This window comes from Cydia strobilella, chromosome 2, assembly GCF_947568885.1.
Source record: "Cydia strobilella chromosome 2, ilCydStro3.1, whole genome shotgun sequence".
NCBI lineage: Eukaryota > Metazoa > Arthropoda > Insecta > Lepidoptera > Tortricidae > Cydia > Cydia strobilella.
The window spans coordinates 25,267,979-25,285,230 of NC_086042.1; the positions used below are offsets into that span (position 1 = coordinate 25,267,979).

The following is a 17,252-nucleotide window of genomic DNA, read 5'->3' on the forward strand; positions in this document are numbered from 1 at the left end:
ACAGTAAGCTCAAGAAGGCTTGTGTTATGGGTACTCAGAAAACGATATATATAATATACAAATACATAAATACATTGAAAACACCCAAGACTCAGGAACAAATATCTGTGTTCATCACACAAATAAATGCCCTTACTGGGATTCGAACCCAGGACCATCGGCTTCACAGACAGGGTCACTACCCACTAGGCCAGACCGGTCGTATTAAAAACTGAAACAGATATTTGAAAGTAATACGAAGGCGTCATTATAGTCAGTAACAAAACTTGTTAAGCGAGCAACGCATTTAAAATGATCAAATCAACTCACGCTTAGGAGAGATCACGGTTATAAGTAACCCCCAAAGGTGTGTAATATTCTAACACCTAGCTCGCTTAAATTTCTGCTGCCGACTATACAAATCGTTTAAAACAGTTTATACTATAACAAAATAAGGTCATGTCAGGTAAAAGGAACCTAGTTTATTGGGGCAAGAGAAACAGTATGATAATTATACAATAACCCCCTTATTCATAAAACTTTACGGGCGTGATTTAGTTAAATTATGTTTTATCCCTTTCCTACAAATACATAAGTCAAAGTGACAGATAAAGACAAACATTTCATAGCTAATTCAGGCCAGTAACGGGTTCATGAATAACGCCATTAGTGTTTCTTTAGCCCCAATGTGTATTTTACCCTACACTACCGCTCAAAAGTATTTACGCACCCGCAATGTTCACCATACAATTGTATACAAAAATTATTTTCAAAATCATACTGTTCGATCGCAAGCAAATGACTCTCTTACATGTTGGATTGAATTTTTATTTAGGTAAATATATTGAGCCTCAAATTGTTGCCAAAGACATCCTTTAAAATTGCGAGTTTACTTTATGTAACGATTTAAAAAACCCTTATGTACTAGTTCATACAAAATAAAACGATCGATTACAGGAAAACGATTTATGGATTTTTTTACGCTTGCCATTTGGTAAATAGGCAATGTACACGAATATTCTGCACATCATTTTGAAGCTCGATATGTCTGTTAAATTAAAAAAAGTAAACTGCACAAAAAACTGTTACCCGACTGCGACTAAGCGGTATAATTCTGAAAGTCGATTTTGTATACAATTGTACGGAAAAAATTACGAGTGCCTAAATAGTTATGAGCGGTAGTGTATCTAACCTTACCTCTAGTGTGACAGCGCGTCGCAGTACTGAGCGAGCGATGGAACTCCAAATCTGCATGCGATTCGTGCGTTATTTGCGGACACGCGCGGGTTGACGTGCGCGTTGTGCAGCTCCGACACTTGCGTGGAGCACGCGGCCGCCGGGTCGCCCGACCCCGACAGGCTGCCCAACCTGAGTCACGCTTTTTAATTACTTTTTCTACTCGTCGAGTATAATCTGTGTATTACGACTTCGTATGCAACACTACAACCTTACTCTTTTCAACGTTGTATAGTCTATGGCACTTCCGACTCAAGCATAAGAATTTTATCGATACGGTTTAGTCAATTATAAAAATTTTGAAAATAGAACTTCATACGTTTCAGTAAAATATTTCTTGTTTAAGGAGACTCGTTTCAATGCAAATTAGCCTACTTAAACACGCTGCTGCGTCGCATCTGCTTTGTGATTGGTTGGCCAACAATTGCTTCATAAGTCATAAACGCGCATGTGACACCCTTCCTCCATCCATATCCTACGATAACCGCTTAGCGTTGCTTGTTAGTGCTACGGTGGCCACAATCGAGTAAAACAATTGTCTTAAAATTGAATTTAACGCGGAGCAGGTACCAGGGCGTCATGAGTTACGAGGAGGTGTCGTTGACCAACCCGCCGGGGGCGCATGGCCCGCGGCGGCCGCGGCCGGGGCGCGTACGAGTATGAAGGTATCGCGGGCTGCGGCAGCTCGCGTATCTTAGCTGTATACTTTTGGTTTGTTTACCTAAGTATATGATTCTACTAGTTGAAAGTATTATTTTTTTGTCTCGTAGTAAAAGTATTGTATACAATAGTGATATAATCAAGCTTTTCAATCTCGTACCTTAACTTAAGCAACTCAGCAAGCTTCGTTGCTTAAACACGGTACTCGACTGAAAAGCTCTCTATTGTATCACGATTGTATAAAATACTATTTCTGTAGGCGTATATGATATATGTACGCGCAATGGCATAAGAATAATGAAAATGATAGCACTACCTATCCATGTTATGTCGCGGAAGAGCGAGAGCGATATATATTTTTTTAAAGAATAATTTTTACGGTAATTTATAATAATGTAATGACACAAAAAGTAATTAATGGAGCTAACAATTTTTTTTCTGTCAAAATTAATGCACTTTTAAAGCCCTTAACAGAAAAGTTCTTTCAAACAACATCCGCTTGTATCTTATCTTATCTTATAGTTTCGGAGGCCCTTACGGATACACTTCGACCCATAGGGATCTTTTGTGCAGTTACCGCCTAGGAAAGATCCGTCCGCTACTCAAGAGCCTTCCCCACCATCTCCATATGCCGGATGATGGACCTTATGGGTAGCTTTTTGAATTCCTTTGGTACCAGGTAGCCTGTTCCAAAGTCCTTCATTCTTTGTCTGGCGAGGGCGTGACATTCACACATAAGGTGTTCTATTGTCTCTTCCTCTTCGCCACACATGCGACAATCGGTGTTGTCAGCGTGCCCCATCTTGGCCAGGATTCCCTTGACCCCGTAATGGCCAGTAAACACCCCCGTTATTATTTGGACATCCGCTTGTATAAATAGTCTTCATCTTCTCAAATGATTTTTTCGCATGTTTCTATTGTGACGGGCTCTAAGCTTCCAACTTTGGCACGTGACAAAGCAACAGTAGTGTGGTCATTATTCGTTCACCCTGGTCAAGCATTTATTCAGTTGGCTGACCGCTTCGTATGACTGGCATTGTCGGCGACAACGCAAGTCATGCCAAGCGGTTTGACCAAATATCGTTTCAAAGTTATTTTGTTGCTTGACGCCCAATCTTAATCGAACTTTTTAGTTTTGTTTAAAAAACCTGAAAATACCTAGAACCAAAAATATCTTACCAAAATTCGTTGCCAGGGTGCGCGTTTCCATCCCACGGATACGTCATGACTAGCAGCTTGCCCTCGTGTTCACCCGTTAGCTTCGCTGACGGCTCCCTGTTTTCTAACTGCACGTTTATGCCACCTACAATAGTAAAAAAAAGCCTTATAATTCTTCTTCTTCTTATCTTATATTGCCTATACAGGGAGCGTGCGTGAACTGTAGGGGGCAGCATTCTGTTTATTGGCGCGAAGTGTGAATGTCAAGTTTAAGTTTTCGATTTAGGCCATGAGGTTTAAGAAGCGCCAACACACGAGCAAACGTACGTGAACTGTAGCATTTACTTGTTTGCGTGAAATGTGAATGTTAATTTAAAGTTTTCGATTCAGGCCGCACAGTGGCAGCGCTCACTGTCATATTAGAAGTTGTCAGAACGCTTATTTGTCATATATATTCAAATGAATATTTGATAATAACAAGGTAAATATACAAACCTTTAGGATGCCTTTTGCTTTCAAAGAATATTCTTTTCTCTGTACTCCCCTCCTCTCTTCCATTTGTAAATAATGCTGAAAGAAATAGCATAGTCAGGTATAAGTTAACGCTATCTCTACTAAGCTCGTTCACTTACCTGTACTAACAATGGCATTCTGTTAAACAAAAGCCATTATTTCTTTTAAGTGAGCGCGTGGCCTTTGTGCCTGCTCGCGTGGCCAATTGTGTGTGAGCCTCAGGCACAAAGGCCACGCGCTCACACAAAAGAAATAATGCCATTGTTAGTACAGGTAAGTGAACGAGCTCAGTAGAGATAGCGTTAACTATAAATCATAAATGTTTATTCATTTAACAGTTTGTTTTAACTGATAGAAATAATATTTTGCGATAATCCATAGTAGTTCGGGTAATGAAGGACGATCGGTTTCATCGGTTGCCTGTGTGGCCTCAGAATGAGCTGTTACATAAATTTGAACCATATAAATAGGACGGTAAAATTTCATTTTAAACGCGTTTGTTCTTGTTCAGTCAGTAGCGGTAGCATTGGTAACCGCTGAACAAAAGAAACAAAGGCTTTTGTTTAACAGATTAGGGTGTGATGCGTAAAAGTCATTTGAGAAAATTCATACTATATTGGGCTGTAGCTGCGTGCGTCATTTATATTATATAATATTACAGGGTTCTATGGTTCACTTTTATCGAACTGAAATTTGAACCTTATCATAGTGACATTAAGTCGAATTTCAACTATCTTGAAAATGTAACATAGAAAACCCTGTAACATTGGGGTAGCGATTTGACGCCTTTGCATATAACCTTTGAATATAATCTGGATGCAGCTTCTTTACGGACTAACTGAGCACTTCAAACCAAATGTACCTAAAATACTAGCGCTGGGTTGGATGTACGCGAAATTGACGTCAGTGACGTGGTTCAACAGGTCCTTCTTTAAGAACGATCGTATCCTCTCTAAGAAGCTCAGAATATACACGTCGGGCTGATGGGCAGATACTTTCCATACGCCTAAACCTAAAACAAAAAAAAAATACAAAGTCCAACACTAGTAACTAAAGAGCTGATGACCTTGAAAATGATAAACAGATTTTGATAAAAAATGTTTAAGAACTAGGTACCGCTAGAAAACCTGGCTATCAAATAAGAAAACCGCATCCAAATCGGTTCACTCGTTTAAGAGCCACGGTCAAACTAATAACACCGCTCTCTTTGCGTCGGGACTAATTTATTTTTGTTACAAATGTCATGTTATTTGTCCTGTGAACAGTGTCGATCTGAAAATTAAGTTTTCCAGAGACAAATCATGTGTGCTATCCTGCTATCTCTGAGATAGTTCTTACGAGACTTGTCTAGACTAGAGTAGACCTTAGGCTATTCTAACAGTAGTCAGTTAAGGGTGATCACCCATGTTTTTCATTCTGCTGTAGCAAGTTTAGTGGAGTGGAAGTCATTATTATTTGACATTCTTAATAAGGCTTCTGAGGGCCTACCACGAACCATGTTCGACGTGTTGCCTCTCTGTCACACGTACGTACGAATTTACGAGAGATAACACGTCGAAGGTGGTTCGCGGTAGGCCCTCTGGGCGGCACACACGCACGCTCCGTAATTTAGATTCTCTTGTAATGTCGCAAACTGTACCTTATGTTTTTGCAGTAAGGTTAAATATTGAACTCACCAGCCCCTATAACATTAACGAACGCGTCCCTCCCCGCGCCCCTTGCTCTTTCTTCAGCCTCATGCAGAACACACTCCGCTGTAACGCTGATCCTCTTGTAGTATACTTCGTTGTCGAATATCATATCGTGGACTTTTACGTAGCGGTCCATGTAGCGTCTGTCTTCGGGTTTGTCTTCCATGTTTACGTAGGAGGTTAGCTCTTCGTGGGTGTAGCTGTGAACCTAGTAGGAAAACAATAATAAACTTTATAATTTGTAAAAAGTAATAAAATTTCAATTTCAATTTCAATTTATTTATTTCCTTTAAGTACAATTTTAATTTACATCATGTTGTTCATAAGAGCAGGAAACGATTCCTCCGTACTAGTAAAAACTGTATGACGGCAGGAAGCACCACCTCTCCCGGATCACATTTAATCTTATCTAGCAGTAGGTATACATGTATTTGCGCAGTACTAGATATATATACATATATACCTATATATGTAATATTGTATAAAGATGACAAGAAAATGAAAAAATAAAACAGGTTGCAACAAGAAAAAAAAAAACAAAGCAAATAGCATTGGAAATAAGTGTTTGTGTATGTGCGCGCGTGTGAGTGTATGTGTGTGTATGTGTGTGTGTGTGTGTGTGTATGTGTGTGTGTGTGTGTGTGTGTGTGTGTGTGTGTGTGCGCGCGCGTGTGCGTGCGTGTGTGTGGGTGTGTGTGTGTGTGTGTTGTATGTGTGTGTTTGTGTGTGTAGTTGTCATCACTAGTGAGATTCTAAAGATCATGAGAAGCATAGCATGTATGGAAGCATATATGGATATATGATGGATATGTAATATGTGAGGGAAGCACAACGTATATAGAAAAAAAAAATAGATATCAAGATTATCAAGCATTGCGTGTTCATTTTAAGTGGAGGGTAATTCTTTAAAAGTCCAGGTTTTAGTAAGTTAGGTAACCTTTTTGTATTAATTGTATTTAGTTTAGTTTAGACAGTGATTTTTAGGAGTTTTTCAATGTCATCGTAGTCGTATAGTTTCAAAAAAGATGTAATGGCCGCTTTACAACGATTCACTGTTAGTTGAGTTAAGTTAACATTTTTCGAGATCTTGTTGTACAGAAATGGGCCAAGGAAAAAGGCAAAGTCATGGGCAAAGCTAGTTCTACTAGGTGGATTGATAAAAATTCGGTTTCTCCTTCTCTCAGAAACTGCTGAAGATGGTGCTTTTTTGTGTTGTTTTAGAATGATGGACTTTATATATAATTGTCTTACCGATAGAACATTAAATTCTCTATACAATATAGCGGTCGTTGAGTATCTGAAATTTTTAAATGTAGCTACCTTAATAACTGCTCTTTGAGCTCGTTCTATTGCAATCATGTGAGACTTTTTGGCACCTCCCCAAGCTTCAATGCCGTATGCTATAATGGACTGGCATAGTGCAAAATATACATTTTTGACAACAATAGGATCCCTCAAATGCCAATACCAAAACGTCAATGCCAATTTCTGTAAGCTAACTTTATACCTCATTTTGATATACCCAATACGATAGATTTTGGAGATATTTTGGCAAACATATGATACATTGGCACCAAAAACAGCCATTTAGATTTTTACCATAAGGACGAAATTTGCTTGTATCTTTATACGAATAACCTGTCAGAGCGTCCTAATGGCAAACGACAATGTGGTACCTTTTGCTTGAAAACGACACATGACGAAATCCGTAAAATGGTATGTAGCCTGGTGGGGGCTGTGGGGTGTTTAGACATACAGAAATATATACATACCATCGTCCACACTGTTAATGACAATTAGTTATCGTTCCTTTGCTCTAAATACCCCTCCTTTCGGCCGCCAGGTAAAAATGTATTTGAAGAAACCAAGTATGCTCCTACGTTTACTGCAAAAGCGTAGTAAAAATCCTTACCTGGTAAAACTCTGAGAACATCTGCCTCCACATATGCCGTGCAGACTGGTTGTTGCGTACATAAGTCGTCTTCAAAACGTTGAGGCACGTCGTAGGCGTTACCTCTTCCCCGTACCTGAGAAGCCGACATGCAAAGCAAAAAGTATAATAGATGTAAAGATTGATATTGAAGTCAAACAATAGTTCAGAGGTGGGCCAATACACCGGTACATGCAGAACGAGTTGTCTCGTGAGTACCTCTAAATTGCCGCGCGAAGCAACTCAATCTGTGAAGCTTTGCCTCGCCCGAGGCAAATATACGGACGGCAATGATGCCTTAGGCGAGGCAGGTTTTTAGGGATGGTTAAGCAATAAAATCAGCTTACAATCGGCTTACTATTATACGGTTCAAGTAAAGTTAGGTAAATTATGAATTTAGTCATTTTAAAAAATCAACCCACCCATTCTCTAAACAGTTCTGCTGTTCAGTTGTGAGGATGTCTTCATAGTCCATCCGGCCCCGGCGTTCAAAGCGAGGGCCGACAATACCTGTTAACAAATAAAACAGTAAAAGAAACTGTTTGACGAAATTAGGGTGTTTCGAACTCAGCCAAATTATAAAGAAATTTAATTTCCATAAAATCATGCCACCTACAAAATGATTTATGGATATTCAGTCCTAATGTTATATTAAAAAAAGGTTTACCATAATAACAGTACCACTCCCACGTCCCCTTCACTAATAACCTCTGATTGTGCTTTGATTCATCCTACTTTCCGTATACCACAATAAGTTTCAAACGAATTTGAAACTTTTATATAATAGTTTCATTTTATACTACTGTAGGGTTCCAATTTCTTTACGCGCGCCCCACTGTGAATAAAAAAAAACTTACCAATAATAACAGCATCACTCTCTGCATCCTCTTCACTAATAACCCCCTGATTCTTCCTACTTCCATTATTGATACACTCCGTATATCCGCTCACGTATACAAACGCAGCTATCTTCATCTCATCGTAGCTCAAACAGTTCTCGAGGACCAATGGCGGCTTCTGTTGTAACGTGCCCACTGCCTCCCAGCCTTCGTGACTGTAAAGTTAACCTGCGGTAATGCGGTTGTACATCGTAGTCAATCGAAATTGAACTTTAAGACAAGGGTTGAAGGCATTAAACTCGGAAGACTATCGAATTAGCAACTCACTTCTGCTCGCCTGACATTAGTTTATACGTGTCATGCCGTCCCATGAAAGTAATGGCCCTCTTTTTGAGTATCCTGTCGATCAGATCTGGTACGGTCATGTCGTTGTACAGTGCTTTCTCAATACTGGAGCCGAATTCTCTGCAACAGATTATAATGATAAGGCGGGAGCGGCCCGCCTCCCAAGCCAATGAGGGCTAACGCGTATGAATTCGCCGCTAGGGGCGCTAGTGTAGATGGTGGTCTTTTCCATAGTTCGAAATGTCATATGTCACTTGTCACTTCAATGACTGACAGCTGTTCTTAGTCTTTTGGACCACCATCAACAGAGGCGCCAACTGGTGAGCAAAAAAACGATAGCCCTCATTGCCGCGCGAAGCAGCTTGGCCTGTGCAGCCGCGCCTCGCCCGAGGCATAGTGGCCGCGCGTGCGTTAGACTCGGGCGAGGAAAGACTGAGCTGCTATGTGCGGCATTCTTCGCGAGGCGAATCGCTCTATGTGTGTATCTATAGTAACAATGAATAAACTTCGTTTTGTTGACCGCAACATGCTCGTGACCCAAGAGATAGTTATTTGCCCGACAGCTTTTACGAGCGCCTCGAAGCGCGGGATTTATTGGTTGGATCTACTATTTCTTGTTGTTACGTGTCCCGTTAGCCATGAGACGATACTCATACAAATAACATTCTTAATAGATGGCAAATAATGCACTGGGCTTAAAACTTGTTTCCATAATAATACTTATTCACATGGTAATCAATTTTAATACAGGAAAACATCTCGAGAATATAAACCCGACAAAAAAAGACTTATGGTTAAGTAATTTAAGATTTTCCTTATGGGGATTGCCATCACTCGTTTTGTTGGATTTCATCATTGTCAGCACACATTGAATGAGTCAGTGTCTTAAGAGTGAATTATTGTTGCAAAATTTTTGTTCATTTTAGTATCCGGAAGTTTCGGTTTCGGCATAAAAATCATGTTTCGGCCGAAATTTCGGTTCCAGTTTCGGCATTGGCTTGTCTTCGGTTTTGGCAGAAAATCAGGTTTCGATGAAATATGAATCATTTCACGATCTCATCCATAGATCGGCTTTGGCTATAAGTCCGCCTGTTATGTCTATGATGTTTCACTACATTCCACTTATTATTACTTAATATTACACAGAATTAAAGAAAAGTTACCTCTTGTAAATCCTCTCCCATTTTTAATAGGTGACCGAACCAGCGTAATTAAGTGCTATTAAGAATGTGAGAGGATTGGGCTGCCAAAAGGGCGTACTTGGGAAGACCGACTGGTAGCCGCCCGGTAGGTCGGCCCAGATACCGCTAGGGAGACAGTGTAGAAGCGGATCTGCAACAGCTTCAAGCCGATAATTGGCAGGAAACGGCGCAGGATCGGGAAAAGTGTTGTGCTCTCGTTTCGGAGGCCGAGACCCTCTTTGAGTACCTGAGCCATATTAGTTAGTTAGTTACCTCTTGTAAATGAGGAAATGAGTCATCAACAGCAGCACCCGCTCGTGAATGAGGGGATATGTGGAGGCTATGTTGCTCTTCAGTTTCTCTAGTGGGCGACGTACCTTCAACTTTTCTAGTCTGTAATACATATTTATATTATATTAAAAAAGGTGTGGAATAAATTTGTCAAATTGTCCAAGTATGTCACTAGAGCATATCTGATCGAATTTAAACTGTTGTGAGACATATTAACATTAAATCATTTTACGGTTTAGACTCACTACGGTTGAGAACATATCTGGGGATATTCGGTTTAAAGAAATTAGAATTCCATGCTAGAAGAGACATATAGTATCCTAATTAGTACTAAAACCTCTGCTGTCCATCAATATATGTGCCATGTGTTTAGTTTAAAGGCTTGGCCAAACACAAGGCGCGACGCAGCGCCGCGGTCCCATGCTAACAGGTTAGCGACGTCAAACAGACTGCGTCCCGCCGGCATCGCGCCCCGCTTCTGTCGCGCGCGTGATATTAGTTATTTTGTGATTGTGATTATGGATTATCTATGGCGTCGGAAGGAATGAGAAACCCTCCGCGCGCGCATGCTGTATCGGGCGCAAGTCACGCCCGCATCGCGCCGCGTCCGTGATGAGGGCGTGTTGAGAGCGCGAGGCCGGCGCGATCCGGGCGCGACCTGTTTGATCAGGCAGCACGCGGCGCGGACGCGGCGCTGCGTCACGCCTTGTGTTTGGCCAAGCCTTTAGACAATTTTCAATAAAAATAAATTAAAAAGAGTTATTGCATAAGAAATTATACTTTTCAGTGTTATTATTATGTATGTATTGTATAAAGGAACTGTTATAAGACTGTTCTTGGATTTAAAAAAAACATAATAGGGATTTTTTTTGTTCTAGTAGAATTGAGTAAATGTTTTCTTTTCTAGATATCACCATTTGGAATCAATGTATAATTGAACCTCATGGTTAAAACAAAAAACAGTAAGTCCAAATAGTGCATTAAATCCTTTTCTCATCTTGTGTCAAGTTCTCTATCAAAATAATACAATTTACATACCTCACAGTTTCAATAGGAAAGGGTATGGGGAATGATTTACTCCTCTTGATAGTTTCATCCACATCATCCGAGTACTCAAGCTTGGGCGGATCTGTGCATTGACGTAACAGCTCATTTGTCTCCTTGCTCATGCTCGGAAAACACCAGTCTGGCTTACACCTAAAACATAGACAAAAAAATAATATATAATATTTGCCTTTGTACTTAGATTTTCCTTATTGTATGTTACTTTTAATATTTTGTTTTTGTACAATAAACAGTTTACTATGTAGTGCGTAATTATTTTCCTTCGTATTTTCACGGAAACATATGAACATGTCTTGCTATTTCAGTCAGTCTCAGTACAAAAAGTACTAAGGTTGACTGAAGTAGCATGACAAATACGAACGGTTTCAAGAAAATATGATGAAAAACAAAATTATACACTACATTTGTACTACAACTAAAAATTTTTAAGTTAAGTGATAACTACAGGTAAATATTTCGTAACTGTCCGAATCCAACAATTGGTTTATTGCAGTAATATTGATAATGCTTTTTCTTTTAGAAATTTCAATGTTTTAAAAGTATATACCTAAAATCAAATGTGTGAGTGCGTTATAATGTTTGTTTTTACGTTTTAGTTTAGAGTTTAACAACTCAAGTGGACGAGGAAAATGAGTAAGTGGATCTTATCTCTTCAAAAAGTAACGTCACGAATTGCGATAATTACTATAGCTTTAAATTTAATGGGAATAAAAAAGGAAATACGTACCAAGAAATGTTCTGAAATTGTCTTAGAATATCCATATTTGGTGGCTTTCCCTGAAACATTTACCGTTGTAGAATCTTCATAAAAGTACAGTAATAACGGAATAAAGCAAAATTATGTAAATTAATAAATAACTATACTTACCGACGCTTGTCGTGTAAAAACCAGAGTAAGGGGAAATAGTTTTAACCAAAACATAAACACATACGACTTATATTCATCTATTACTTCTATTAGGCATATACTGTATTATATTATGTTATGAGTTATGACTACAAATATTTTGCGTTTTGCGGAAAAATCTTCAAGAGGCAGAATAGAATGAATGAAATCAGAATGAAACGAATGGTTTTGTTAGTTTATTTGACATTGACAGCTGACAGATATAGTTTTTAATGCATTTCATTTGTAGGTTTTGCAGCTTGGAACGTACCGTTTAAACTGTCCAGGCGCGTTTTATTTTATAGTTTAAACAAACAAGAATGAAAAATGTTGCCAGTCTAATATAACTCCCTCCAAAACAGGGTCAATTTTGAACATCGGAAATAATAAATCTTTAAAATATCGAAGTATTCAGTTTTATGAAAATGCTGATACTAAATGGTTTCTGACATGACAGTGCCAAAGTAAAATAACGACAAAAAATTTTTTTTTCGATATTAATCAATAAATTTAAAAGTCCATGCATTGGCTTGTATGATAAAAAATAGGATTAGTTTATCACATACCTTTTGTAGGCTAATGTCAATGGGACTTTAAAGGCTTAAATTAATTAAATTTATTTTTACTCTGCGAGCCTTCTTCTGTTTACTGGTTCGAGGATAACTTTCTCTGGGATTTAACAACTCAAATGTGGCTACACTAAACAGCTGTCAAAGTAGGTTGTCATTGTTGTCAACAATGTCAAGACGGAAGTCTTTTGGCGTGGTTTTGGCGCGTATGTTGTGCGGCGAACAAAAAATGTTATTTTTATAAATAAACTTTAATAAACACGTGTTTTGAGAACAGTAAGCATATTCTTAAACCATGGGTGACCTGCAAAAGATACGATCGGAGGTCAACAATGCATTCAAGCTTAGCGGCTTTACAATACGTCGCGAAGCCAGCACCTTTGTGACCGAACAGGTTTCCTCTCTAACGCCGCGCGAAAGAACTAAAATGATCGACAAGTTAACCGCCCATTTAATGCACCAGTGTATATCCCAGCCTATTTTAGAGAAAGAACATCTAGAAACCGCTTATAGGGAGTGTTCTACTGCCGGCCTTGAAGAAACCGAATCAGTACTAAGTGTGATCGATGCTTTTAGCATTCCTAAACTGGTATATGATAATGAAAGGAAGAAGTTCAGTAAAAGCGTGAGTACCGACCGCCACTTGTACCCAGAGCCTAAATGGAAAGCCCAGTACTTGATAGATAGATATACTATTATTTGGCAAAGGACTGTTAGAAACAAGTTGTTTGCACAAGAAGTACTGCCATCTATGGAGCAAGAGAAACGATTTCAGTTGAGAAAAATTGAGGTTCTACTTAGTTCTTCAAGCAGAGTTGATGAGGTTATAGTGTTAGGTTTGTTAACTCAGTTAACTGAAGGCAAGTTCCACTTAGAAGATCCAACTGGGAGTGTAGAGTTAGATATGAAGGAAACTAGGTACCATTCAGGACTGTTTACGGAAAGCAGCTTTGTTCTAGCAGAAGGATTCTTTGAAGACAAGGTATTCCATGTCATGGGTCTAGTTCTACCACCTTCTGAGAGCAGGCCAACATCATTGAACTATTTCGGAAACTTGAACACTTTTGGAGGAAAATCGAAGAATTTATTAAAGAATTCACAAAATTTACTGAAAGTGGAGCAGGAGAATGAAGATGGAATGATTATTTTCTTATCTGATGTTTGGCTTGACAATCTCAAAGTGATGGGGAAGCTAAAAACATTGTTTACTGGTTATAATGAGTTCCCACCTATCGCCATTGTGTTTATGGGAGAGTTTTTATCGTGCCCATATGGATACGAACATAGTACACAGCTCAAAGCAGCCTTAATCAATTTGGCGGACATGCTAATTCCATTCACAAAGCTAAGGGAACTCTGTAAGTTTATCTTTGTCCCCGGCCGAGGAGATCCCGCTGCACCTAACATCCTGCCTAGACCGCCAATCCCAAACTCTGTTACTAAAGAAATAAGAGACAAATTGGGAGATTCAGTAATTTTCACTTCAAACCCCTGCAGAATACAATACTGCACACAAGAAATAATCTTAATAAGACAGGATTTGGTCACCAAAATGTGTAGGAACTCGATACATTTTCCCGAAACCGGTGATATACCAGACCACTTGACGAAAACATTGCTGAGTCAGTGCACTCTATCTCCGTTGTCTTTAGGAATACAACCAGTTTACTGGAGGCATGTGGATGCTTTAAGCTTATACCCGATGCCAGACCTGGTCGTGGTGGCGGACCATTTCCAGCCTTATACGAGGGCATACCAAGACTGCCAGATTATCAATCCAGGATCATTCCCTAGGACAGAGTTTTCATTTAAAGTTTACGTACCAGCATCAAAGACAGTGGAAGATTCACAAATACCCAAAGAAGACGGTTGATGATGAACAATGATTTCTTTTGGGAACAATAACAAATCTATACAGGAAATTAAGAAGGTTTAAACTAAATAAGGTTTTCAATTTCACTTAAATTATTATAGCCTCTTATTGCTAAAAGCAGTTGAATAGAATGATGTACATGATTTACTAATTAACTCGGACGGTTTGTGACAAGTTATTGTGGCTGATTATGATGTTGTTAAAGGTCTACCTTACTAAATCTACTAGCAAACACCAAAACCACACAACCTTACAAACCATCTCAGTTAAATGGTAGGGCTACTTTTTTATATTTATTTTATAAGCCATACATCTTCTAATGATTGTTATTGAGGAAAATTGGAAAAATAATACAATTTATGCATTTTAATTTTTGTTTAATATTGTATAAACAAATATTTACATCAAATATCTTTCAAAAAATCTATTGTACAGTGTTGGAGCATAAAATCACTATGAAAATGACTAATAGAAACATTGGCCACTTACACAAAATGGCAGTGTCAGATTTTGTATTTCATATAGAAAAATAATCCTCCTTGTATATTGAGAGCATTAAATAACATTTAAATCGGAAGAAAGAAGGGATTCTAGGTTAGTACATGTATAGTCGCCATCAGATATATCGGAGCAGGCAGCGTGCTCACAAATATCTGAACACGCCTCTATTGTCAGACATTAGTGTGTGTTCAGATATTTTTGAGCACCTCGGCCGCTCCGATATATATGATGGCGACTGTACGTACGTACGTACGTAAAATAAGGAAGATAATTAGTGAGAAAGAAAGAAATTAAAGTAAAGAAATGATAGAATAATCTTTGATTTGTATAGATTACCAATTGATTATGGCAGTTTAATTACGAAAGTGACCTTTAATTAATATTACTTCATGTGTTACTTATTCACTATAAGATTCAAATTGCACCATACTTATAAATAAATATTCATTCATAATAAATAAATATTCATTCAAATATTCATTCATAATAAATAAATATTCATTCAAATATTCATTCATATTAGTTTACGTAAACTTTAAGAAATATTACTTCACTGCATGACTATATAATTACAAATTGCGATAAAATTACAATACTAATAATATCAATGAATCATCAAACATTCGCACAAGTAGACGCACAACCATAAAATGCAGTGTTGAATGTTTAAATTAATAAAAAGTTAAAATAATTTCTTATTAAATCAACAAGATAATTGTGGAAATTTTATGTAGATTCTTTTTACTATCACAATATTGAAAATGTTCCAAAGTAATATGTATACCTATAACTATATCTAACGTTACATTTTATTTAAGGACGGATTCATAACTGAGCAAGTAAGTACCTACCTGACCTATCATAATACTATGTATTTATTTCAAATCAACAACCACGTACAAATCGTCATAAAAAATACAATTCTTGGCTAAAATAAATATCGGATATACAACTTTAATACAAAATCATCGATTCTAACTTTGAATAAGGTCTAAGTATCCACGTTTAACCTAAAACCAAAGTTTTGCAAAGGTTCTAAGTAATAAGCTTCAAGCTCCCATGGCGATGTTTTAGAAACTTTCAAAATTGAATGTGTACTTTAAGCTAAATTGTGAAAAGACTAAATGTGCTCAACATTTTCAACTAAAAACTAATCTTATTGCTGAAGCATTAAGGTTCAAGCTCCCATGATGGTGTTGTAGGTGTCTCCGATGGGCGCGAGGGTGACTAGGCAGATCATGGCTACGACGAATATGAGGATAATGGGCGCGTAGATTCCGAGGAGCAGTCGACGGAAGCTGGAGAACTGAAATAAAACAAGGCTTAGAATTTAGTATCATTTGTTTCTTATTAGCCGCCGTACGGGCTTGATGGCAGCCACATATCTGTTAGGTCATATACCTATACACACCGCGCTATAATAAGCTCCAATAGACTCCACGTAGGTGTGTAAGGCTGAGAACGCACTGCGATTATTTTTTTGTTGTTTCAGAACAGCAAAAAGTGTAACGTACGCCATGCTTCAAAAGCCGAAACCGCAAGAAATTAATCGCAGTGCGTTCTAAGCCTAAATGCACCTAAATGTCTACAAGCTACGTCAGAATCATGTGCGTACGTATCGCGTTTCGCGTGTGTCGATACAAACACCCGTCGACGCGATGTGCATATATTAATGTGGCCAATAGCCGCGAAGCGGGCGTCGCGTACACAGCGAATACGGCGATTATAATCTTTATCATTTTTAATTACATACATGCATACTAAAGTGGGTACCTACTTACTATAAAACTGCGCGCAACCTTCGATCATGTTTATAGAGTTAGACCATGACAAGTTTGCAACGATTTTGATAGCACACGCAGTGCGTTATTTATACGTCATAATTTCACAGAAGTTGACGTATTATCTTGGCCTAACTCTAACGTTCTTTCAGGGGTACCTACTACCTACACAACCCACATTTGGATGTACGTATACCGACTTACCGGCACGTCGATTCTCCGGCCGATCTGCAAGGGTAGCTGAGATGGGCAACCTTCGGTGTTATTTATAACGCTTTCTCAGGGGTACAGAACCCATAACATCAGTGTAATAGTGCTTACCGGCACGTCGATTCTCCGGCCGATCTGCGAGGATAGCTGAGATTGGCAACCTTCGGTGTTATTTATAACGCTTTCTCAGGGGTACCGAACTCATAACATCAGTGTAATAGTGCTTACCGGTGCGTCGATGCTCCTGTCGATCTGCGAGGGTAGCTGAGATGGGCAACCTTCGGTGTTATTTATAACGCTTTCTCAGGGGTACAGAACCCATAACATCAGTGTAATAGTGCTTACCGGCACGTCGATTCTCCGGCCGATCTGCGAGGATAGCTGAGATTGGCAACCTTCGGTGTTATTTATAACGCTTTCTCAGGGGTACCGAACTCATAACATCAGTGTAATAGTGCTTACCGGTGCGTCGATGCTCCTGTCGACCTGCGAGGGTAGCTGAGATGGGCAACCTTCGGTGTTATTTATAACGCTTTCTCAGGGG

General features: G+C 38.8%; 3 protein-coding genes across 5 annotated transcripts in view; 1 reads left to right on the forward strand and 2 right to left on the reverse strand.

The window, feature by feature from the left end:
- Positions 1 to 205: 205 nt before the first annotated feature.
- LOC134753956 (uncharacterized) lies at positions 206 to 11,933 on the reverse strand. Its single transcript, XM_063689993.1, has 13 exons — positions 11,757 to 11,933; positions 11,616 to 11,665; positions 10,862 to 11,020; positions 9,806 to 9,925; positions 8,334 to 8,471; positions 8,025 to 8,221; positions 7,590 to 7,677; positions 7,150 to 7,264; positions 5,223 to 5,445; positions 4,409 to 4,558; positions 3,529 to 3,603; positions 3,055 to 3,178; positions 206 to 1,347 (listed from the first exon to the last, which is right to left on the reverse strand). Exons 1-13 carry the CDS (start codon positions 11,808 to 11,810, stop codon positions 1,179 to 1,181), a joined length of 1,662 nt encoding a protein of 553 aa, XP_063546063.1. The 5' UTR covers positions 11,811 to 11,933; the 3' UTR covers positions 206 to 1,178.
- Positions 11,934 to 12,519: 586 nt separating this feature from the next.
- LOC134753996 (DNA polymerase epsilon subunit 2) lies at positions 12,520 to 15,239 on the forward strand. The gene has a single exon (XM_063690041.1). The coding sequence runs from the start codon at positions 12,639 to 12,641 to the stop codon at positions 14,214 to 14,216; it is 1,578 nt and encodes a 525-aa protein (XP_063546111.1). The 5' UTR covers positions 12,520 to 12,638; the 3' UTR covers positions 14,217 to 15,239.
- LOC134753900 (putative ferric-chelate reductase 1 homolog) overlaps positions 14,577 to 17,252 on the reverse strand; it is a 30,971-nt gene continuing 28,295 nt past the window's right edge. For all 3 annotated transcript variants that reach the window (XM_063689880.1, XM_063689872.1, XM_063689867.1), the window contains one exon: positions 14,577 to 16,023. In XM_063689880.1, the coding sequence (XP_063545950.1) occupies positions 15,895 to 16,023 (129 nt within the window). In that variant the 3' untranslated portion in view covers positions 14,577 to 15,894. The remainder of the gene's footprint in view (positions 16,024 to 17,252) is intronic.

Bases quoted from the DNA above. Each gene is read 5' to 3' on its own strand.
- LOC134753956 (XM_063689993.1), bottom strand. From the start codon at position 11,810: ATGTTTTGGTTAAAACTATTTCCCCTTACTCTGGTTTTTACACGACAA. The intron at 7,265-7,589 runs GTGGGTTGATTT...TCGGCTTCTCAG, and splicing joins CAGAACTGTTTAGAGAATGG to GTACGGGGAAGAGGTAACGC. The intron at 5,446-7,149 runs GTAAGGATTTTT...TTTTCCTACTAG, and splicing joins TGTTCTCAGAGTTTTACCAG to GTTCACAGCTACACCCACGA.
- LOC134753996 (XM_063690041.1), top strand. From the start codon at position 12,639: ATGGGTGACCTGCAAAAGATACGATCGGAGGTCAACAATGCATTCAAG.